General features: G+C 43.8%; 1 protein-coding gene across 1 annotated transcript in view; it reads right to left on the reverse strand.

Moving 5' to 3' along the window:
* Window positions 1-6,317: 6,317 nt before the first annotated feature.
* osbp2b (oxysterol binding protein 2b) overlaps window positions 6,318-23,924 on the reverse strand; it is a gene marked incomplete at both ends in the record, with an annotated part of 45,433 nt that continues 27,826 nt past the window's right edge. The window contains 12 exons of the mRNA XM_080530709.1: window positions 6,318-6,460; window positions 7,828-8,048; window positions 8,263-8,447; window positions 8,673-8,768; window positions 11,440-11,543; window positions 14,194-14,314; window positions 14,533-14,778; window positions 14,939-15,091; window positions 15,667-15,730; window positions 16,596-16,719; window positions 17,303-17,501; window positions 21,744-21,994. Coding sequence (XP_080386835.1) covers window positions 6,318-6,460; window positions 7,828-8,048; window positions 8,263-8,447; window positions 8,673-8,768; window positions 11,440-11,543; window positions 14,194-14,314; window positions 14,533-14,778; window positions 14,939-15,091; window positions 15,667-15,730; window positions 16,596-16,719; window positions 17,303-17,501; window positions 21,744-21,994 — 1,907 coding nt within the window. The remainder of the gene's footprint in view (window positions 6,461-7,827; window positions 8,049-8,262; window positions 8,448-8,672; window positions 8,769-11,439; window positions 11,544-14,193; window positions 14,315-14,532; window positions 14,779-14,938; window positions 15,092-15,666; window positions 15,731-16,595; window positions 16,720-17,302; window positions 17,502-21,743; window positions 21,995-23,924) is intronic.

A 23,924-nucleotide genomic window follows, 5' to 3' on the forward strand; every position in this document is an offset into this window, starting at 1 on the left:
ATTTAGTCTACATTAAACTCTGCAGACACTTTGGTTTATTCCCCTTCTAAGCAGAGAGAGATGGCCATTCTCTTTGAAGCAACAAGAGCCATGAGTGAATACGTCTTCTATACATCACTGTTATTGCTACAACTCAACCTCTCACACAGGTTACTAGGAGCCTTTCAGCCCATGTCAATCAACCTCTGAGGTCATTTGGATACTCAAAATTAATTGCTTAAAGGTCTATGATGTGGTTTCAATTCTCATTCAAAATATAATGTTTATTCATACTGTATATATAAAAAGGCATTCTATTTCAAACACAATATATTAAAGTAAATCTCTAAAAATAGTAGATACTTAGAGAAAAAAATCATACTTGCCCATCATAGACTTTCTTCCCCAGAATTCAATACTGTGTTTGTCCAAACAGCAATACTGTACATGATGGTGTAGTATTATCTAGACACATTTACAATATAGCAAAAATAAACACCTTACTGTGATCGCATCCATCTTTCAGTGAGTCCATTCTTGAGTGGGGAACCCTGTCATCATATTATACACCTTGATATGTTTCAATTACAGTAAATGTACTGTTCTGCTCTTGCCAATGTGGTCAGTACTTGTGTATGTGCTTGTATGATGTGTTTACCTAGGTGTGAATGAGTATCTTTATGTCTCATGAAGAATAATGGGTACACTGTGGATTGGTAGGAACAGAACATAAATAGTGCAGAAAATGAAGCTTATTATTCAGGGGGGAAAGATAAAAAGTGCTTGCTTGGCCAGAATGTGAAAGTGATGGCCACTATTCACATCTGCTCCTTCTGGGTTTCATAAGCTAGAGCAGTGGTTCCCAACCGGGGGTACGCGGACCCCTAGGGGTACGTGAGGGGATTGCAGGGGGTACGTGGAAAGATTTGGAATTATAATTTATTTCCCTTTCCCAAAAAATAATTAAATATAGTCGTTTCATAAACCTGTTGTTAAAATGGTACGCTGCAACTTAAGTTCCTCCCCGACAGGTGATGACTGTAACACACGTGGTAGTCACGTCACATTTAAATCACGTTCATTTACGTTCATTTACGCGCGCACGTCAGCTAGGCCTGTCAGTATACCGCAAAGATGGACAGATGGCTAAAACGACCAGCTTCAGAGGCAGATCAGACGGTCAGATCAGAGGCAGATCAGACGGTCAGATCAGAGAAAAAAAGAAAAAAAGGACCCCGCTATTATTTGGAAACATATGTTTTGTGGGGATTTACATGTACATCGGCTGATCCACCACAGCCACAGTGCTTTTTCTGCGGCGAAGTCCTGGCTAATAATTCAATGAAGCCAGCCCATTTACAGCGACACCAGAGCACCAAACACCTAGCAACTGTTGGTAAAACTGACGACTTTTTCAAGCGAAAACTGTCAGAGTTCAAGTCAAGTCAGGCTACACTGAAAAAAGCGGCAAGTGTGTCAAGCAAAGCACTGGAGGCGTCCTATGCTGTTTCATTACTAGTGGCTAAGTCAAAAACCCCACATTCAATCGCCGAAGATCTGATTTTGCCTGCCGCTGTGATTTTGGCTCAAACTATGCTGGACAAGAAAGCAGCTGACGCGCTCAAGTTGGTACCATTATCTAACAATACCGTCTCCCGTCGGATTGATGATATGTCCATAAATATTGTCGGACAAGTGGTGGATAAAATGAAGCAAGCAGGTCAGTTCGCTTTGCAATTAGATGAAATGACCGACGTTAGTGGGGAGGCTCAGCTGCTGGCTTTTGTGCGTTATAAAGAAGAGTCGGACATAAATGAGCATATCTTGTTTTGCAAGACGCTGCCAGGAAAGACAACTGGCGAGGAAATATTTCTGATTATTGACAGCTTCTTCAAAGACAACGATCTGGAGTGGAAATCCTGCAGTCACATCTGTACCGATGGAGCGGCAGCAATGACGGGTAAGGTGCGTGGGCTGCTTGGGCGTGTGATGAAGGTGAACCCCGAAATTAAGTGGATGCACTGTATTATTCACCGGGAGGCACTCGCCAGCAAAAGGATGAGCCCCGAGTTAAGTGCAGTTATGGATGACGCAGTTAAGGTGATTACGGTAACTTCATTCAGTCCCGGCCAATGAACCACAGACTGTTTCAAACTCTTTGTCATGACAGCGGGTCAGAGCATGAGCAGCTACTGCTTCACACAGACGTTCGCTGGCTGTCTCGTGGCAAAACGCTGCTGCGGCTCTATGAATTGCGCATCGAGGTGTTTGCTTTCCTGACAGAAAACGACCACCCTCTTGCAGCCCTGTTTGAGGATGCAGTGTGGGTTGCGCAGCTGGCATATCTTGCTGATGTCTTCACTAAGCTGAATGAGCTCAACCTTTCACTTCAGGGCAAGTACTCACACATCCTTAACATGTATGACAAAGTGAATGGATTCATAAAGAAGGTTAAATTATGGGAGAGGAAATGTAAGGATGGAGATGTGAGCTGTTTCCCACTGCTTGATGGCCATCTCGCCACCACTGATGCTGACAGAGGTCCTGTGGTGAAAATAGTTAAAGCACATCTGTCCAAACTTGACACTGACTTCAACCAGTACTTTCATGACATTGAAACAAAGTCAGAAAAACTGGACTGGGTGAGGAACCCATTCAGAGTGAATGACAGGAGCAGCAGCAGCCTTCCTGCAAGCCTGCAGGAAAATCTGATGGACATGTCCTCTGATCGTGGGTTGAAGATGGCACATGCTGACAAGTCATTGACAGAGTTTTGGTGTGATGTTGAAAAGGAATATCCAGTGCTGGGAAAGTGTGCATTGAATGAACTTTTGCCTTTTGGATCTACATATATGTGTGAAGTGACCTTCTCAGCTTTGACCCACATCAAAACCAAGCCAAGGAACAGACTGAGTGTGGAGAGCAGCCTGGTGACTGCTGTTGCCACACTGCCTCCAGAACTGTCAAAGATTATAAAAGAGAAGCAACCTCAAGTGTCTCATTAAAGCTCAACTGATGAAAAAAAGAATTGCAACTGCTACTGGGTGAGTCTATTTTTCACAATGGTGTAAATATCTATGTATTAAAGGGGAGTGGTTCAAATGATTTCATTAATAATCAGTAGAGTTAGATAAGAAGTTTAAGTGTGTGTGTGTGTGTGTGTGTGTGTGTGTGTGTGTGTGTGTGTGTGTGTGTGTGATAAGTTTTATCCTGTCTCATCTTGTCTGTTTCCTCTCCCCATCAGTCAAGACTCTGGGATGAGAAAATGATGACATCACTGCACCTCAGACAGAAGCCAAAGAGGAGCAGGAGAAAGGGAAAAGAAACAGATATCAAATCAAATTCATTATTATTTATTATTTATTTTTCTATTTTCAGTGAGTGTGTGGGCATGTGGTAACAATTAACCATTGAGGTGGCCAGGTGGCACATGTATTGGCCAATTAGCTCATGTAGTCTAATTTTGAATGGCAATGTTTTGAAATGGCAAACATGTGACTTTATGTCAGATTGTTGTGTGCAGAAAACCGTGTTCAGTGCATTTAAAAAGTGCCATTTTGAATAGCAAAATGTGTGTAAAGCAGAAAATGTGTTTAGAGTTTTGGAGACATGAGAAGAGGTTTTGCTCTCTGTGTGTCAGTAATAAATGTTATATTTGCAAGTTAGAGTTTAATTGATTTTTTTGGGAAATAATCAACACGCATGAGTGAGGGGGTACTTCTGGCATGGCAAAACAGCTCAAGGGGTACACAAGACAAAAAAGGTTGGGAACCACTGAGCTAGAGACTGAGTAGCATTCCTCTGGGCTGTACTGAAAAATCAGTGGGAACAGAAAATGACTGGGAGATAATGTCACAGTTAAAACTTTCACATGTTCCTACCTTACATTCACAAGTATGTGATATGTTATGTTTACATATATCCCTCAAATCACCCCAGAAACCCCCTCTAACTCTTCAGTGACCCCCCATACTCAGGCAAAGATGTAATTCTGTGTGGCTAACAATATCTTCCAGGCCACATTTCATATCCCTGTAGCTGACTACAGAAACTGTATCAGCCATATCAGAGGCACTGCCACATGTGTTTGTTTGTGAACTACAAATATAACCCAAGCAAACAATACAGCCAGTATCAATAACTTCATATCAAAATGATTTTCAGTGTGTAAGTCAGTCTCTTTTAATATAAAATGTTAAATCTGCAACCAAACTGTGGGTGCAAGTCAGAATCAACTTCTAACTGGCTGAATAAATTTTGATTAAAAGGTACAAATCCAGTACATTTTCATGTCTATTAATTAAAATGTCAACTTTGAACTATACACAACTTATTATTCAGATATATTTTCGTCATTACTCTTCATTTTATAATCATATTATTATTCTTGTTATTATCTTGTTATCACAAAATATTCACACAAAAGGCCAGACAGTGGGTACAATACCTCCAGCCCCAAATTATACATTCCTAACAATAATAACAAAATATACTAACAGGTTTTTTCAAGACTCTTCTCACCTAAGACATGTAGTGCACAAGTCAGGGGGACTCTCTTCCCTTATTCAGTTGTTAAAGGCAAAAAGACAGACAGAGCCTTGATGAGCTGATCCCAGATCAGCCTGTCCATTGTATTAAATCCTGGGAGTAAGGAGGAGGTGTCAGCCCAGGTAAGACTGGATCAGTGCCTGGGACAATGGTGTTCTACGGGGGGGGGGGCTGGGAAGCTTGAGGAGCCTGCTCCTGGTCTGTAGTGGCCACCCAGGGTAAGGGCCACACTTTAGAACCACCACTCCTGTGACTGACCCTTGTACCCTAATTACACTACAGAGCTGATCCCAGCTGAGCTGTACTGGGCTGGCCTGGCTGCTCACCCACCTTAGTTACTGAAGCAGTGCTGAAAAGGACAGTAGAAAAGGCCAGACATTCAAGCCAGGGTCCAGTCGGCTCTGTAGTATGTAAAGCCCCCCCGAGTTCTGTTTGAATAAAAGCAGGCTCCAATATGTCATGGGCTGCAGGCAGCACTATAGAAATCCCTTAACACTAGATAGAGTATCACTCTGCCTTGATATCAATGTGGAGGGGGATAGATTCACTAGTACTGTATATATACTAGTATATACACTATACACTAGTATAGTATTTGGAAAATATTGTTGTACAGTGTTCAGTGAGTGTATATACTAGTATATTTGTATTTGGAAGCCAGGTTCTAGCTACAATGTAAGGTATCCTTCATATGGCTCACTGCACAACGTGTTATTGACCGTGAGTGTGAGCCCTCCATAGTATAAGTGAGTTTCTATGGGAAAGCACCAAGGGATTGTGTGACTGAACAGAGTGGAGTCTCCTCACATCAACACACAGATATGCATTTAACTATGGTTATCCATCGTGAAAAGTGAATAAGCACATTAACTTCATAGTTACATTAATATGTTCTATTACCAGTGGTGTAGATGTTCAGTGGGTGAAACATGGTACCCAGTTTGTCAGGAAATTTAAAAGTTTCACAGGAAACTACCAGTGTTGCTGTGCCTGAGATTACTATGAATTTGCATGGGCAGGTCATTTCTTTACCAGACTAGATTTGACGGACCAGCTGAATGAACTGGCTTAGCCAATCACAGGCTCTGTTGCTGCTGATAGTGGGAGGGAACACCACTTCAAGTCATCACCTGGTTCCTTCTGCAAAGACAAACAATTGAGGGCACTTGAATTCTTTCCCAGGGAGACGGAAGGAACACGTTCAAGCTTTTGAATCAGAGCCTACCTACTGAATCAAGTAGATATGAAAAGACACACACATCACATTTTTTTACCATGTACTGTATGAACATGAGTTTGTGTGTCTCTCTGTTAGAGGATGGGAGCATATTCCCATTATAGAGAGGAAGAGAGGAATACTGGTTTAGATGGTTTCTGTTCAGCTTCTGTACAGCTGGGGTAAACAGAGGAAAAGTGCATTGTGGGTATTGAGTGTGAAGAGGTGCTTCAGGGGCACCTTTCGTGTTTGGAAACGTCTCGGGGCCTTTTTCTATGGTAGTCAAACTCCACTATCTAACACACCAACAGTCTTAGTATCATGTCTTTAAGGAGGATCTAAAGAAGGCCTCTTCTTTCCCTTGACTCTGTAAAACATAGTTAGAGAGTGTGTTCTTGGGGAGGTACAGTTGTGTGGTGAGAGTGTGTGAGACGTACACATTCTCATACACACAGGGATCCACACAGCACTAGAAAGCCCACCCAGACCTCTTTTCTTCCGTATCCAGTGCCACAGCTGTTCCCTGGGCCTGGGTGAGCCTTGTGAGGGGGTTGGATGTGTACGGGGTTGAGGCTTAGAAGATTTCAGTGCACATACTCCAGTCCTGTCTGTCCTTCGACTCCCAGTATCCCCCCTTGTACACAAAGTTTGTCTCCCCAGTGATGGAGTTTGTCCTCTTGTGGAACCACTGGGGCTGGTAGGCCTCGTACTCTCGGCCTGAGGGAAGAGAAACAGATGTCCCTCACAAAGCAGGCTCAGAAACCAGTACTGTCTACCGTCACTCCCACACATTACAGACACCTCTCTGTCTGAAACAGTACGTTTCTCTCTGTCTGAAACAGTATGTTTCTCTCTGTCTGAAACAGTACGTTTCTCTCTGTCTGAAACAGTACGTTTCTCTCTGTCTGAAACAGTACGTTTCTTTCTGTCTGAAACAGTACGTTTCTCTCTGTCTGAAACAGTACGTTTCTTTCTGTCTGAAACAGTACGTTTCTCTCTGTCTGAACCACCACATACACAGGAGGACCAGTTCTGAGTGGAAGAGGCACATGGCAGCTTTTTCTGGATCATATTCTGGAAAAGTGGGTAGGGAAAAGCATGCAGACCTCACACAACAGCAGACCACACCTGGGACAGAGAGAGGATGGGGGGAGGGGATGCACAAGAGGGGAACACAAGGCTACCCCCACTCACCAGAGTCATCATACTCTGACCACCAATAGAGGGAGGAAAAGAAACACATGTCATGGGTACATCAGATACACACCTCTTTTTTTCCCCCTGCTAGTTTCCATTATCACCTCACACTCAATCCTCATTTGTTTAGTTCATTCACTTGACATGCAATTATCTCTGTTACCTGCATCCCTGACTCAAGGTTATACTCCTCTAGTCAATCATTTACATAAAGGTCAAGGGGGCTTGAGGAATGATTCACAGTAAAGCCCAATTTATACTTCTGCGTCGAATTTACGCGCGGCTACGCCGTAGCCTACGCAAGGGCTCTCCCAATTTATAGTTCTGCGTTGGTCGGTCTGCGTCGCGTTGGTCGGTGTACTCATAGCGGAATAATAACGATTTTTTTTGTTATGCTTGTTGGAAAGAAAATGTCTATAATGCATTGACATGACATTAAACTAAGATAATAAGATGGTTATCATACATTTTCAAATCTTTATTAATAAGTAATTACAGAAAAAGTAAATGACATTTCTGTCATGGCTTCCGCATTTTGGCCTACGAGAGAGTCATGTGCTACGAGAGAGTCATGTGCTACCAAGCGGACCAATCACAGTGCTTACGGTCTGCGTAGGCACTGCCGCGTAGTTACATTTTTGGAGAGGTGCGCGTCAACCTACGGCGTAGCCTACGGCATTCTGAATGAATGCTTCTCTACAAATACCTCTCTCTCTCACACCTCACTTACTCATCGTCTAACATCTCCCCTCTCCAGGTTCCTACTCTCTCTCCATCTTTCCTTCTCTCCAACCTTTCCTTTCTCTCTTTTGTTCTCTCCACCCTGCCCACTTTCTCTGTCAAATACCATCTCTTTCTCTCTCTGTCTCCCATGCTATGTCTCTTACCGTCGTCCAGTGCGTCTGAGGCCTCTGCCTCTCTCCTCCGCCTCACAGCTCTTTGTTTCTCCTCTAGTCTCTGTTTCTCAGAGTTGGCCTCGTCCCATCGCCCCTCCTCCATCAGCCTCTGGTCTGGTCGCAGCCGACTGTCCGTAAGCCCCACGCCCTCCTCCTCCTCATTCAGAGTCAGCGCCAGCGCCGAGAAATAGTACATGTTCTCAGCATTCTCCCTGAGAGATGGAGATAGAGACGAGGGAGGACGCAGGAAGAAGGAGAGGGAAGGAAAAGAGGGAGGGGGAGATCAGCAATGTCAAGTTTATCAGTACAACACAATTGGTTGGATGGCTTCTTTTTAATGCAGATTAGTATTGGGTAACTCCATAGTTGACGCCTGATCAGTGTTATAGTATGTGCTGCGCCGGTTCTGTGCGGTGATGTGCTTACGGGAGAGGGTATTTCTTCCACAGCAGTTTGGGGGAAAGGGTCTGATAGACAGTCTTCTGTTTGCCTTCTGAGCCACTGCCCCCTCGGCTGCTCTGGACAATCTTTGCGCTCTCGATCTTATCATCCCACGTACCAGACAGGATATAGTTTGCCTGCCCCACACTGTCTGTTACCACCCCCGTCACCTGGATAACCAAGGACAGAGAGTGATAATAATGTACGGTAATGTAATACTTTGAAATAATAATAATAATAATAATACGTTGAAAAGGGTATAGTATTTTCTGAAATCATACATTTGTATGTATTATCCAGCAGGGGGCAGCACAGAACAATCTCAAAGCCAAGTCTATGAGCTAATACTAAAGTCAGATCCTAGTTAGGGCTGAGTGGAGGGTGGGGACACGTACCTTCCGTGGGACTTCCCTGGAAAAATAGCTGTAGGGGGAAAACTTGAGCTGGCAGGTCTCCTTGGTCCTGTGGTTGACAATCTCAATGTCTCCTGACTGCTCAGAGTGAGAGAGGGACAGGAAGAGAGAGAGAAAGAGAAAGAGAGAGAGAGAGAGAGAGAGAGAGAGAGAGAGAGAGAGAGAGAGAGAGAGAGAGAGAGTGACACACACACACACACACACACAGAGGGATGAAAGTAAGATGGGGGAGATATAAAGTATGAAAAGAAAGATGGAAGAATGTTTAGATGGTTAGAGATTTTTTTGTTTTGTTTATTTTAATAGATTTTTCACATGAGTTCATCATTACCCCAACCCCCCCTCCCTCCCTAATCCTCCCAACCCTCCCCCATGTCCATTTTAGTCCACAATTTCCACCCAAATAATTGTCCATTGATGCTTTAGTCTAACTAAAGAGTACAAAAGAAGTACATACAATACAATGTAAAGAAAATGAAAGAGCAAGAAGAGAAAAAAAATAAATAAAAATAGATAGAGATAGATAGTGCTCTCAAAACAATATTGAGCTGTATCAAGCTGTGCCTGGCACAAGGAGAGGAGGTGTGTATTAAGTCAAGCACTGCCCGCCATTGATCATCTGTCATTTCCTCTCCAAGGTCTTTCTCCCAGAGTCTCCTAACATCCTGCAGTGAGTGCGGTTGATATTGCATATGTTGTTACATATAATAGAAATTAGACCTTTGCTATTTGGGGATAGTGAGAGACTGTGATCTACTGCATTGTTTGTCAGGAAGTCTGGGAATGAAGCATTATTTTTCTGGACAATACGTCTGATTTGGAGGTATCTAGAGATATTTTTAGAAGGAAGTAAAAGTAGTGACACAAGAAAGATCAATACAAAGAAAAGAGGGAGTTGAAAAGGGTGAATCAGTGTGAACCAGCTCCTGTATTTACTCTCTCTGGTATTTAGCAACTCAGTGATCTAATAAGACTATTTGACAAGGCTCTATATAATTGACATTAAAGGAGCGCATTTGGAAGTGATGAGAGGATGTTGTAAGCGTGCCATGTTCTACCATATGCTACAGTTTACTCCCTGGCTGCTTCCTCCCCCCTCCTGTGTGAGGCTGGCACAGACAGATGTAGTGACAGGCAGACAGACAGGCAGACTGATAGACAGCCCGCTCCCCAAAGGTTCTAATTGGGTCATCTCAGAGAAAGGAGAGGCTGGTATTTTCGAGTGTTATTAGAGATGAAAGCGGGATAAACCCCCAGAGACCCCATGGCTTATTCGTGTGCTGTACTGTTCTGAATCTGCACAACACTTTTCAGCTGGCCTTAATTACATCCTTTAAATACTACTACTGTAACACAAGAAACAACAGGAAAACCGACTCAATAACACTACCGTATATGAAACAGAGGGGCGCCATAAACTGGGGTTGTGGTGACATGAGACCATGAGAGCTCATGAGACCATGAGGATGTACTGAATACTGTATTAGGAACATACATTACTAACACTATATTAATACTGGGTAGGGCCTCCCTCTGCTCTCAAAACAGCCTAAATTCTTCATGGCATTGATTCCACAAGATGTTGGAAACGTTGCTTTGAGATTCTGGTCCATGATGACATGATTGCCTCACGGAATTCCTGCAGATTGTTCAGGTGCACATTCAAGCTGTGAATCTTCCGTTCTACCACATCCCAAAGGTGTTCTATTACAGATCTGGTGACTGGGAAGGCCACTGAAAAACACTGAATTCATTGTCATCAACCAGTTTGAGACGACCTTTGCTTTGTGACATGGTACATTATCATGCTGGGTACCGTATTTTCCGGACTATAAGTCGCTCCGGAGTATAAGTCGCATCAGCCAAAAAATGCGACATTAAGAGGAAAAAAACACATATAAGTCGCACTGGACTATAAGTCGCATTTATTTAGAAATATATTTCACAAAATCCAAGACCAAGAACAGACATTAATCTGGAAAGGCAAGTTTATTCAACTACACAATAGCACACAGAACAACAGGCTGAATAGAAGTCCGGTATGTTAACATAACACATTAACAGTTATTCAGCAACACAATAGCATAAAGAACATACCTGGGAAGCTGAATAGGCTAAATTAACATAACAAGCCAGCGAGTCCAACAAGCAAGTTACCAGTAAGCAAGTTCACCAAGCTACCGTTTGCTTAGCTTCAACAAGCTAATGTTTTAGATAACTTCTTCAGGGGTTTCGGAGCAGCATATAGTTGTCACAAGCCCAGAGCGGCCCAGAGCGCCCTCTGTCGGCTGTAATAATAATAATACATTGAATTTATATAGCGCTTTTCCGAGGCTCAAAGACGCTGACAATGTAGACGGTAATGTTTACTCCTTGGTTCATGTCAGTCAGTATGAAATTATATATATATATTGATATATAAGTCGCACCTGACTATAAGTCGCAGGACCAGCCAAACTATGAAAAAAAGCGCGACTTATAGTCCGGAAAATACGGTAAATTGAGGCCATGAAGGGATGCACATGGTCAGCAACAATACTTAAATAGGCTGTGGCATTCAAGCGATGATCGATTTGTATTAACGGGCCCAAAGTGTGTTAAGAAAACTTGAGCTTGGACTGTTGACACAAGACAGGTTGGGTCCATGGATGTCCACAGATGTTCCTAATAAAGTGCTCAGTGAGTGTATGTGGAGGACACAGGAAGCTAAGTCTGGAGAGAGACACATGGATATGGGATGTAAACACACCTGGTCAATCCACAGCTTGCCTACGATGATGTTGTGCACGGTGGAGGTGACCTTCCTCCACACATAGTGATTCCCACTGGAGTGGATCTGCAGGTGGATAGCACCTGGGGAGGGGGAGAGGGAAGGGACAAAATGGGAGAACATTCCGAAAATTAGGCAATGGGGATGTCACGGTAAGAAAAATATATATCAGGGGTACCGTAAGTGAGAGTGAACATCTCTAGTTTTGGTTTACCAGTTATGTTTCATCATTGAATTACATTTGAACAGTGATATTTTGTGTTGTAGTGGATTCTGTGTTTATGCTGTAGTAGATGTTGTTAACATCTTTGTTAACAAGGTCAGTCCTACCTGCAGGGACTTAGTCTAATAACACATGTAGAGGCTGTGAGAGGCAGTGACCGCACTCACACAGCCATACACTCGTCAACAAATACAATACGAGACCCTATCCAGGGGTCGGCAACCCCAAATGTTGAAAGAGCCATATTGGACCAAAAAAACTAAAAACAAATCTGTCTGGAGCCGCAAAAAATTCAAAGCCTTATATAAGCCTTATAATGAAGGCAACACATGCTGTAAGTGTCTATATTAGCTATATTAGCCTACTCAAAATGATTAGGTAGGCTACAAATACATAATGAGCATTCATGATTAAATGTTTATTTTCGCTGCAGCGCACCCTGGAGAGAATGACGCACCACGTGACTACTCTGCTGTACGACGGTGCTTTAAGTTTAACTTCCATTACAATATTAATGTATTATGTTTCGTTGCATTGATGAAATTATAGAAATACAATAAAGAAATCACATTTTTGATGTCCTTTTTATTTTGAGGATTCGAAAAAACAACAACAAAATGGAACGTGCATAATAGGCCTCCTGTAATTTCAGACCTCCCCATGGAATAAAATGCAGTCCTCTTCAACCCTCAATAATACAATACGAATACAACATATAAGTCAAATACAATACAATCCTCTTCTCTTTTCCCCCTTATCTGGGCAAACAGTGCAATAAAACGCAGCCTGCAGTTAAATTATAAAAAATAAAACAGCAGCAAGTATATTACATTTAAATAATACAGTTTAAGTTCGATTTCTCTCCATTATCCTCTTCTCTTTAGTTTTCTGCCAATGCCAAGTAAGTCAGTGCTAGAACTGAAGTGAAGTGAAGTGAACAGAACTACTAGTCAAGGGTAAAACATCCTCTTCTCTTTTGACACGCACAATACAACGCAGCCATCCTCGGACCTGAACAACAAAACACAATAATATCCCTATGTGTCATTCCAAATATATACTGACAGAAATCTGAAATCACTTTATAAAAACAGCCACTTTGTTACTAAATATGTGCCTATGACAGGATTGTGTTCTTACCCGTTTAATGTGACTTCTGTTTTCGGACATCACTGGACAGCTTCTCAACATCGGGCATGTAAGATGTAACTTTAATCTTCACGCAGGACTGCAAGCTCTCATCTGTGAGGCAGGTGCGGTATTTGGATTTGATGTAGTTCATGTTTGAGAATATCTGCTCGCACAGGTATGTTGATCCAAATATGGATAATACTCCAAATGCATATTTCTTCATGTTCCTATAACTGTCAGGAAGACCATTCCATGTTTCAAACACAAGTTTCTCGGGTGTTGGGAGGCTTTCAATTTCGCTCCATTTGTGGCTTTGGGCAAGCTGGGCTTTCTGGCGAGTGACGTCTTCAAGCTCGGCTGTCAGACTTTTGAACTTGGACACCCATAAATCTTTGTCAGCTATATCGGCCATTTCCATTTCAAGGTCAGCTTGATTTACTCCTGGGAATGTGTTCAATAAGGACGGGTCAATCTCCAGGGGTGTGACAGGGAAAGATAGTGACATTTTTTCCTTTCAGAACTCGCTAAATCTGCTCCCAAATGCAGTTTGCATATCAACGATAGCACCTTGTAAATAATCACCGTTGAGTGTGTGATCGTGATGGGCTTCTTTGAACTCTCTCAGGGAGGGGAAGTGAGAGAGCGTGCCTCGCTGTACATGGCCCATCACACACCCGCCGGTTTGTTCGCAACAGCCACCTGCCTGGCACCGTGACTACGGTGGCCTTTACACAATAACAATAGCACCACAGCTATGACGCAAATCTTCGTTGACAGAAATGTTGAAATGTAATATTTATTCCGCACATTTTTACAGCATTGGAAAACGTTAAGAATGTTTGTGTCATGTTTGTCCTCCTACAGAAACCATATAATTAAAAAAAAAAAAAAAAAATACATTTTTGAAAAAGCTCCAGGGAGCCACTAGGGCGGCGCTAAAGAGCCGCAGGTTGCCGACCCCCGCCCTAATCCTAAGCAGGGCATCCTTACCCAGGAGGACAACAACATACATTTTAGATTACCACTTTCAGTAATTGTTTCTTTTTCCATTCAGCCTCTCACTAGGTTCATAACAGATCAAACATGGCACTGCGCCATGTCATGGCATCTCTATCAAATCTCTCATTTATCAGGGGCATAGGAATTCCATCCCCCCCATGTCATCCCATCCCAGAGTTTATGGATCCGTCACATGGGTCATAAAATGCCACTGATTCATTTTCTCATTGTTTTCTATGGCTCAGCCTTAAGAGGGAGGGACTGGGACAACAGCAGAGAGGACAGGGGGCATCTTGGTGCTCAGTGTTCTGACTTCAATGAGATCCTAGTGTTTCCCTTGATGTCGTGACTAAATACATTTGGAATATTCAGTGACTCACCCAGAGGCATTATGGAGAGGTATTTGCCACGGAACTTGCTGGCTATAGTGATTTCCTGCCACAGGGTCCAGCCTCGCTGTGAAATCACATGATGAGCTGCTGCTGGGGGGTGATGGCTCACCTGGGAGGATGGGGGGGAGAGGGAAGGTTATGTCACTCACACTCTCTGGAGTGGAGTGTCATCAAGTCTTTGAGGTGTGTGTACGTTCTCGATAACAGCTCGCATGGAAGACCACCAAAGGCCAGTAGGCTGACCGACTCATACACAGAGTGCATGTATGAATGTGCGTGAAGTGGGTATGTACATTTGTGTGTGTGTGTGTGTGTCTCTGTGCGTACCTGCTCACACAGCGAGCGGTAGCCATATTCGTCCCGGCGGTCCAGCTCGTAGGTCTCCCCCAGTAGAGGGTTGAAGGGCTTGGCTGTGCGGTGGACTGTGGTGGAGTAGGAGGACACAGAGAAGGCAGCGACTAGACACAGCTGCTCCAGGGAGTTGTCACAGCGTGCTGCCTTGTCCAGCAGCTCGTGGTACTCCAGGTCCTCTGTTAGCCTCTGCAGCATTGACAGAGGCTCGTTGAAGTTCACCTGCGTGGGACAGACGGATGCGGTTGTTGGTGACACTAAACATACTTCTCCCCTGTGTCTTGCTGTCTCGCTCATACAAACAAACATACACTGTTCACTGACATTTATTCTTACATATAGATAGATAGACAGACACGCATGCTTGTTCCACACCACTCACAGGCATGGGGATCTTGGAGAGCTCCTTGCCGATGCAGTTCTTCATGATGCTCCACAGGTTGAGTGAGTAGTTGGGCTTGTCTGGGACATGGCTCCGCCTCCTTCTGCGTGGCTGCAGCTCCTTCCCTGACAAATCATTACAGGTTGGAGACCCCTGAGAGAGAGAGAGACATGAGGACCTTTCAATCTGTTACCACAGTTGGTGTGGAGAAATCCATGGTCTGCATCTCTAACTTTTTGGACAGCTTGAAAGGGAGTCAATGAGTCACTGTGCGGAGGCAGAGTGACAGAGAGGGAGGAGGCAGGAGAAGAGACGGAATACGCGAAGAGGGGTAAGGGAGCGGGACAGCAGATGTCTGACTGGTAATTAAGATGCAGAGAAATGACGAGGAGCGCAGCTGTGCATTTCCAGTACCGCAGGGGGGAAGAGGGCAGAGGGAGAAAACACAAAGAGAGTGTGAGTGTGTGAGGGAGTGTGATAAAGGCACATGTACATGTCTTGTAACATGCTGTGTGTGTGTGTGTGTGTGTGTGTGTGTCTGTGTGTGTGTGTGTGTGTATGTTCCAAATTCCAGAGTACGTGAGACGCTCTATTTGTTGACGGCTATTGAAAGCAGGATGAAAACAAATGAAAGAGCTGCACAGTGACATGGGAGAATTTACAGTGAGGTTCAGAAATAGCATAGTTAGTCTAAATGCATTTGTGTCATTAGTGAGAAGTGTACTCACATGGGCGTCCTGGTTCCAGTCATTAGGCTGGCCTCCACTCGCTCCACTCAGGGTACTCGAACGCCTGGAACAGGAGAAACATCCTTTTAACACACACACACACACACACACACACTCACAGTCACACTCACACTCACACTCAGACTCAACAAACAGACAGACAGGCTCAAGCCAGAGAGGCACAGATGGATGGCTCGATCCAGCACCGTTGATTAGTCTCTGTACTGTCAGTGGCAGACAGATGTCTTGAATCTTGAGAAGAGCATATATTTCTCTGGGAAATTGAGAAACACTGCTCCTCACAGGAAAGATGAGTGCAGAGAGACAGGTGTTCCACAAAAATAGGACACAAAAAACACGATGAATTCTAAACTAAACTTCAACAAAGTTCCAAAAATGTGAGAAAAAAAAAGAAGTATTTTTCAGACGAAAGAATGAGTGGAAAAAAGAGAGAGGTGGGCATCCTGGAGGGATTTATTTTCTGGAGGAGAGCGTTGAGGGAATAGAGACATATTTCATCACTGAGATGACAACATCTTGAGCCAATAATTAGGCCTGGCAGAGACAGACAGTTTTAACACACAAGCTCATTAAAACAGACGAGAGGGGAAGCTCAGACAGAAAACACTGTCTCCGTACAGCAGGTATGAATGTTTGTGTGTTTCACTCCCGGCAGTTTACTGAGTCGCTGATGGAAGATATGAGTCATTCTGTATGCAGCCAATATGAGGCGAGTGTGAGACTGGGCTTGAAGAACGCTCTGGTGGAAACATAACAGCATCAGTGCATCCACCAGCGGGCAAAACCATGATAACATCTTTAATATTATTGGAGAGTCTATCCAACTAGGTCAGTCTAATACCAGACTAAACCTCCACTCAGCAGCGGGAGGGAGTGTACTGGGCATTGGGGGTGAGAGTGAGACTGACCTGTGCTGTGTGTTTTCAGTGGCGGTCACTGTGATAAAGGCAGGGGAGTCCTCCATGGCATCAAAGAACTCAGTATCCTCATCTTCATCACTCGCCTCCCCTTTCTGCAGCCTCTCACTCACTCCTGTGGAGACACACACACACACACACACACACACACACACACACACACACACACACACACACACACACACACACACAATGAAGCACTGTGTAACACACCATATCTGGTGCAGTAGTCACATGGCTTGTGGAGGGTGAAATAGGGAACAGTCCTGTGGCTAATCACATACCCATGGAGATTAATAAAGGATAATTGGCTTTAACAGGTGACGTCCCTGCAGGCTAACAAACTACTAAGCATTCAAATTAATTCCTTAGGATAGCAGAAAAACCTCAACTTCAGTCCATGTGCCAAATGTTTGCACTAGAGCAGTAATTACACATTGCCTCTCACTGTGGAAGGGTGAGGAGTGATTGTATCAATTTACCTTCCAGTACAATAGTGTGTGTACTTACAATAAATATAACTAACTAGAAGAGGGCTCCTCTCATGAGTAATCTCTCCCACTCCCCTCACCCTTACTTAATTATGGTGACAATCTAATTCTAAACCATCTGACATGGCTAACATTTCCCATTTCCTCCATAGTCAGAGATGCATACAACAGGGCCCTGCTCCAGAAGGACGGTGAGGCTGTGCTCACCCTTGACGGTGGCTGGGGCACTGGGCGTGTTGGCGGCGAGTGTGGGAGCCTCTCTCCAGGCTCTCTCCAGACTGTTGTGCTGCTTGGCTAGCTGCTCTATGGTCTCCTCCAGGTGGGTGCGCTGCTCTCGCTCATACTGCAGCGCCCGATGCCATCTCCGACTGTGTGTCTCTGCTAGGTCCAGGAAGTCTCGACACGCCTGTAGCATTTACACACAACAAAGACATGTCACCCACTGGTGTCACACCACAGTTAAACACAATTCTAAGACAGTCAACACGCACAAGGCTGTCTTACTATATTCCCTGTGGTATATCTAGTCCCTCTTGGCTGGTTTAGGTTGATTGAAGAAAATCTGTCTAACTGACATGCTATCACCAAGTCAGCAGCTTGAAGAAATAAAGTTTCCACAACAAATATGAGGTTTGATACAGAGACCAAATCAAAGACTCCAACCGAGAGAGTGAGACAGAGACAACCATCTTTGTCATATCATAATCATTGCAATTACCTCTGCAGTCATTATTTAGGCGAGGCCTACATGTGAAACCATCATCAAGACCTTGTTAATTAAAGCCTCGTCATCCACTTTGATGCTTATTTCATTGAAGTATGCTGCCGAGTGCCTATCAAATCATGTCTTGGGGCAAATATACTGTATGACACTAGCATCAGAGGAATGTTTAGCCACAGGCGAAACCCTTGAAGCAGAACATATGAAGTCAGGTCAAGTCAAATCAAGTCAGAGCGTTATCTTATAATCTCTCTGGGTTTTAACAGCAGTCTTGGCATTATTGGTGAAACAAGGAGGGTACTCCTTGTACAAACAGAGCTTGTCAGTGTTTGTCCTCACAACATTGTATGTGTGGCCCTGGACCACAGGCAAAGCAACACACACTGTGACAGTGTGGCAAGCAGACCTGCAAATTACTGCTTCCACAAAGAACCGAAATAATTTTCAAAACTCTTAACATTGATTTTGCAGCCGGTGCATTATTTTTTAGCAACCATTCAACCATTAAAAGCCTCTTTGGGTGACACTGCCACAAGCCGCTAGCTGGCTGGAACCACTTGGACATGGTTCTGGCAGGAGTCTGTGACTGAGAGCCATGCATGTCACTGAGCTCAGATAATCTCTGTACCCTCAGAACAGCGAGGCGCACAGATATGACATATCGCACACAGACAGCAGAAACAGCGATATGGCAGAGTCCTATCCACTACCTAATCCAACATCTCACAATAAGAGGGTATTTTCACAAGCAAAGGGGTGCCTCTGTCAAAACGCACACCATCTCAAACTGATACTCAGAACAGAGATGTAGAGCTAGAAGACCATACACATTCCAGTGATGCTTTGTGAAAACAGGAAAACACAATAACAGTTAGTTAGTATCACAAACCTAATTCTACCACCCTCATCATCATTACTCACATACTTGGATGCACCTGGAAATTCTGAACTTGGAAAAGGCTTAATCTCCTACACAGTAATCACAGTCGCTCCATGGAGTCTGATGAGCTTGGTGTAGCACTCTGAAGTGAACCCAACCAACCAACATGCCGGGAGGTTCATGTAAGGTTCACACCTCAGACTTCATCACTTCATAAATCAAAGAAAGCTGCACGCGACCTGACACTGAAAGATCCCGAGGGCCCCGTCCGTCACACACAAAAACACTTCCATAGATTGACCTAACACCCGTCCACACATCCCAAAGCATTTCAGTAACCACAAACAAGTGAATGACTGATTGATTATCACACAGTAGTAACACAATCACAGACTCTTACCCTCAGCAGTGAATGTATGAAGACTACACATTTCTGAGGTTTGACTTCTCAAATTGAACTTGCATGTGACTTTGCTTCTCACTTCCTCAGATGTCATTATGAAACTAACCGAAACAACTTACGCCATACGATGGTTCCACTTTTTTTCTGCTGAGTCCATTCTACAAATTCAGCCTGCTCGTGACTTGCGGTGGGGGAATATCATGTCTGAACTGGGGTTAGTCATACATATGATTAAACATGCGAATCGAGCTTGGTTGAACAGCTGTTAGTATCAAAGTAACCTAAATATCCTAGAGCATGGTTGGACGACTGTGACATGTCCCCAAAGGCTTCAAGCTTGAGAAAGAGTGGAAGGGGCCCTTACATAATCTTACACCACTTGTGCACACATACTGTACAGTGTATGCTCACACACACACAACCCCCCCACCCCCCCCCCACCCCCACCCCGCTTGCACAACCATTCACAAAACGAAAGCTTACTACAGGGAGTTTACAGCAGTAGCCCAATATCCACCTCCACTCTGTCATTAGAACCTCCAGTCTGGCCAGATCTAATGATGTTTTCATGAGATGCGAGATCCAGGGGACTTTCTGTTCCCCAACCAATTAATCAAACCAGAAATGAAAGAGTTCAGAAACAAAAGGCTCATCCTTTAGGGACGACAGAAGAACAATCAGTGATAAAACTGCAGACTATTTCATACTGATTACACCCATTGGAACTTTTCCTCGCAAAGCTGTTGACTCAGCTTTTGATTCAGAATCATACAAAGAAGGGGTTTATCCCATTGTTTGTCACTGTATAAACCCAAGCCAGGCCATGTTTAAAAGGCCAAAGTGCATGCAATCCTACACTGCGCCATATTGTACACAATCCTGAATGCCTAACAACACCTTATGGAAGCTTTTAGTGTCAGAAATACATTTCCATAGAAATAACTCTGTGGGCCCGGACAAAACAAGGCCTTCAGCTGTCATACATAAATCAAAACACATCAAAGCCAACCGGAGGAGTAGAAGACACACACCAACCTTGTCTGATTGTCTGTGTAGCGTCTGGCTCCTAAAAGAGAATGCCTGTCTTGTGGTGGTCGAGGGGGCTCTGGCATTCCTCTCTGGGCTGGGAGGGTCTAGGAAGCTATGGGGGGGGGGGGCAAAAGACTATTCCTGTCCTCCCCCAGCCCAGATCCAGTATCACTCCTTCAGCACCTCACCTCTTCCTGCACCCTAGTCCACTAATACCATATGGCCAGTGGAAATGAGTTTGTAGTCATAGAGACCTAGCCCCGGAGCAGCGAGCTCCTACTGGATCTGAACCCCAATGCACATTTCTAGCATTTCTATAGGGATGAGAATTGATAAGATGTTATCGATACCGATGCTATTTTCGATTCTGCTTATCGGTCCGATTCTTTATCGATTCCCTTTTCGATTCCTGAACAATTTTCAGGAGGATTTTTCCTGTGTGGAAAAAAAGTACCGTAGGCCTACACAGGTTCCCTCTTCAGTCTCTGAACACAGTGTAGAATGTCTGCCTAATAACATTTGAACATGTTAACATGAATTACAATGCTCCTTTTTGTATAACTTGGAAAACAAATCAAAATCCTGATCAAATAAACAATGCTTCTTTAGAAAAATAGGCATATATGCCTAGTAACATTTTAATAAATTACAATACCGGTACTCCTTTTCAAAAGGGAATAATCTTGAACCAAATAAAAAATATATTTTTATAATAATAAAATGTAAGTGGCACATAAAATGAACTCTTCTTCTTTAGAATTTAGAAGGTGTGGCTAAAACAAGATCATGTGAAGACTGATGTCTGTCCTATTTAGAAAAGAGGCTACAGTGCAGCCAGCAGCATCATTATACTGTAAACTGATAATATTAAACTATGCATTTTACATATTAAAATATATTTTGAGTTGTCTCATTAATTGGAAGAGTAACTTCATAATATAATTACTAAATTACCATATTGTCACCTTCTTAAAATAATGACTTGCGTCACTTTTGAGGAAAATTATGTTTTTGCGTAGAAATATCATATATTCTAGATTTGGTTGGCGCATTATTATTCAGGGGTAGCAACGTGCAGGTCCATTTAGAATCCACAACACTGCATTTCGTTTGACTTCGTTTGTAACATTATAAATAGATTACTATTTAATAGCTACTTTACCAGCTTTCTCAAACAAAGTTTGCGAATAGATACCAGGCGTTGTGGCATACCCTGAGTGCTTGAATACTGTCCTTGTTGCGACTAAATAAAACTTTACACTGCGATACTACACCGCAGGGTTTAACGTCAGACGCAGAGTTTGACGTAATGACGCATGAGTTTTTGCAACGCGCAACTGTCGGAAAACCATGTCGGCATCGGAGGCGTGCGATTCTGATGGATCGAACAATTTGGAACCGGTTCTCAACTGGAACCATTTCTCGATTCTCATCCTTACATTTCTACATTTGGATGGGTGGTAGAGCTCCACTGGAACTTAGCTACTTACCTCACTGACCAAGGCATGGATGACTATGCCACATTCGTGTCACATTGTTCTCACAGCATCAACACCTAATCAACACATAACATGATTTACTAAAATGATTGTCCTGTAAGTTACACATCACTCACATTGATCATAGCATTGGAGGTGATGCGGAAGAGGGTGGCTCGCTCGTTGACGGCCTTGATCTTCTCTCCTCCCTCCACAGGCACTCTCAGCCCCTCCACTTCACTCAGAGATCGCTGCAGGGCCGCCCCATGCTTGGCGATAAGGTCGTTGCACGTGCTCAGGTCATCAAGCTTGCTGACCAGAGTCTTTAGAGTGCCCTGGATCTCACTCCGGTCCGACTGTGAAGTGGGCTCATCGTCCCCCGAATCATCTGAAGAGAAAGGTCAGAGGTCACAGAAGAGAAGGGAGTAGTGGGATGCTAAAAGGAACTCGGCATTAGCAAGTCCTCACCACAGAAAAATGTAAACAAACTGGAAATACTCAGCAAGCAGTATGCTACACGAGTCCACATTACATGCTCAATGACACCCCAAGGGCCGCAGACACTCATGTCTCCTCAATCTCTTTTTAATTGATCACTCTCTAAGACATGGGTTGGTTCCCCAAGTTACCATAGCAATCAATAGTCTCACCACTCAATGACCCACTGACCCCCCCCCCCCCCACACACACACATAAATGACTCATTCAAGACACTTAAAATGGAAGACAGTGGGCTGGGAGTCACCAGCAGCAGAGTGTTAAATCAATAGAGACAGGCAGCAGGCTAGCCATGCCATAGTTGACTGGCTGCTCTGCCTGAATACAGATTCATCACATTCAAAAAGTGGTCCCAAAGACACACACACACACACACACGCACACACACACACACACACACACACACACCTAAACTAAAGAGGTCCCAAAGACACAAAGCAACACACACAAACACACATCTAAACTAAACAGGGCCACTAAGAAATTCAGAGACACAAAATGTGTGTTAATTGCTCTGCTCTTTGGCTTGATTTGTTCAGCTGGCTTCCTCTTGCACAATGTGCACATGCACATTTCCAAAGACAGACACTGGTGAAACACTCTGAAGCAGAACAAATGTATTTAAGCCAAGTCAGGGCTTACATAAAATCTCCTTGGACCTCTGCTCCAGGCAGCAGTGACATTGTAAAGCGCTGTGGCCACAGCAGAGGTTACTCAGAGTCATACAGAAGTAACAGAACATACGAGAACACTGTGACAGACAGTGCTTGTCCAAACATGACACACACTCTCACTGGGGGACAGAAATACTCCACAGGTCAGGCCCAGACACAGATCTAGTCTACTCAGGCGCTATGGCAAATCCCTTGAGATCTGACGGATTTCACAGTTCAGTCACCCTGACAACCATCATCATGAGGTAAACATTTTTACAAAACCTCCTTTCTTAGAGCAACACACGACTTGTGACCAGAGACAGATTAGCCTGCAGTATCCGTTAAAAGTAAAACTCATCCTTGCATTTTCAAAAATAAAACATCCTCCAAGCTCTCTGTTAAAAGGGAGAACACATCAAGCAAATGCGGTATAAGGCTGAAACAGTTTTTTCTTGTCCAGTAGGGGGAAGTGGATCAAATTGATTCTCCACCATGTTCTCAACTCATGCCAAAATGGGTTTGTTGTCTGCCAGTGGATGTTGCTGCTGTGAGAAATGGTTGGATATTTATTGAGTGAGAGCATGACAATAATATTACACAGATGTATTTGTGTGCGTGTGCGTGTGTGTGTGTGTGTGTGTGTGTGCAACGTGCATGCGTTTGTGCTTAATACGGTAGGCTATAGGTCTGTGTGTTGCATGGAACTTAATCAATCACTTTACAAGGCAACAGCAAACACACGTGACATACTGTGAGTAAGTTAAAACCACACTAGAGCCCTTGTTCCACAGGCTGGGGCCTGGTTTCTACAGCTGGCTCTAGCAGTTATTGAGAAGTCAAAAAACTTTTGACAGGGTCAAAAACAGGGTCACATTGCTGTTGATTTAGGACCCATCTTCAATCAGAACAATGACAGTACCCATCTTAAATCAGAACAATGACAGTACCCATCTTAAATCAGAACAATGACACAACAATGATCAGAACTAACACTTCAGTAACACATCTTCCCTTGATCTCATGGCAGCCATCCAATCTCATACTTGCAGTACCTATATGGGACTACACAGACTAACACAACTGACATACAAGACGTACAAAGAATAGCATACACCTTCATGGAAGACATGCCACATCTGGGTTGTTCATTCCCAACTCTTTAAA

The sequence above is a fragment of the Nansenia antarctica genome, assembly GCF_963989245.1.
Source record: "Nansenia antarctica genome assembly, chromosome: 5".
In the NCBI taxonomy this organism is placed as follows: Eukaryota; Metazoa; Chordata; class Actinopteri; order Argentiniformes; family Microstomatidae; genus Nansenia; species Nansenia antarctica.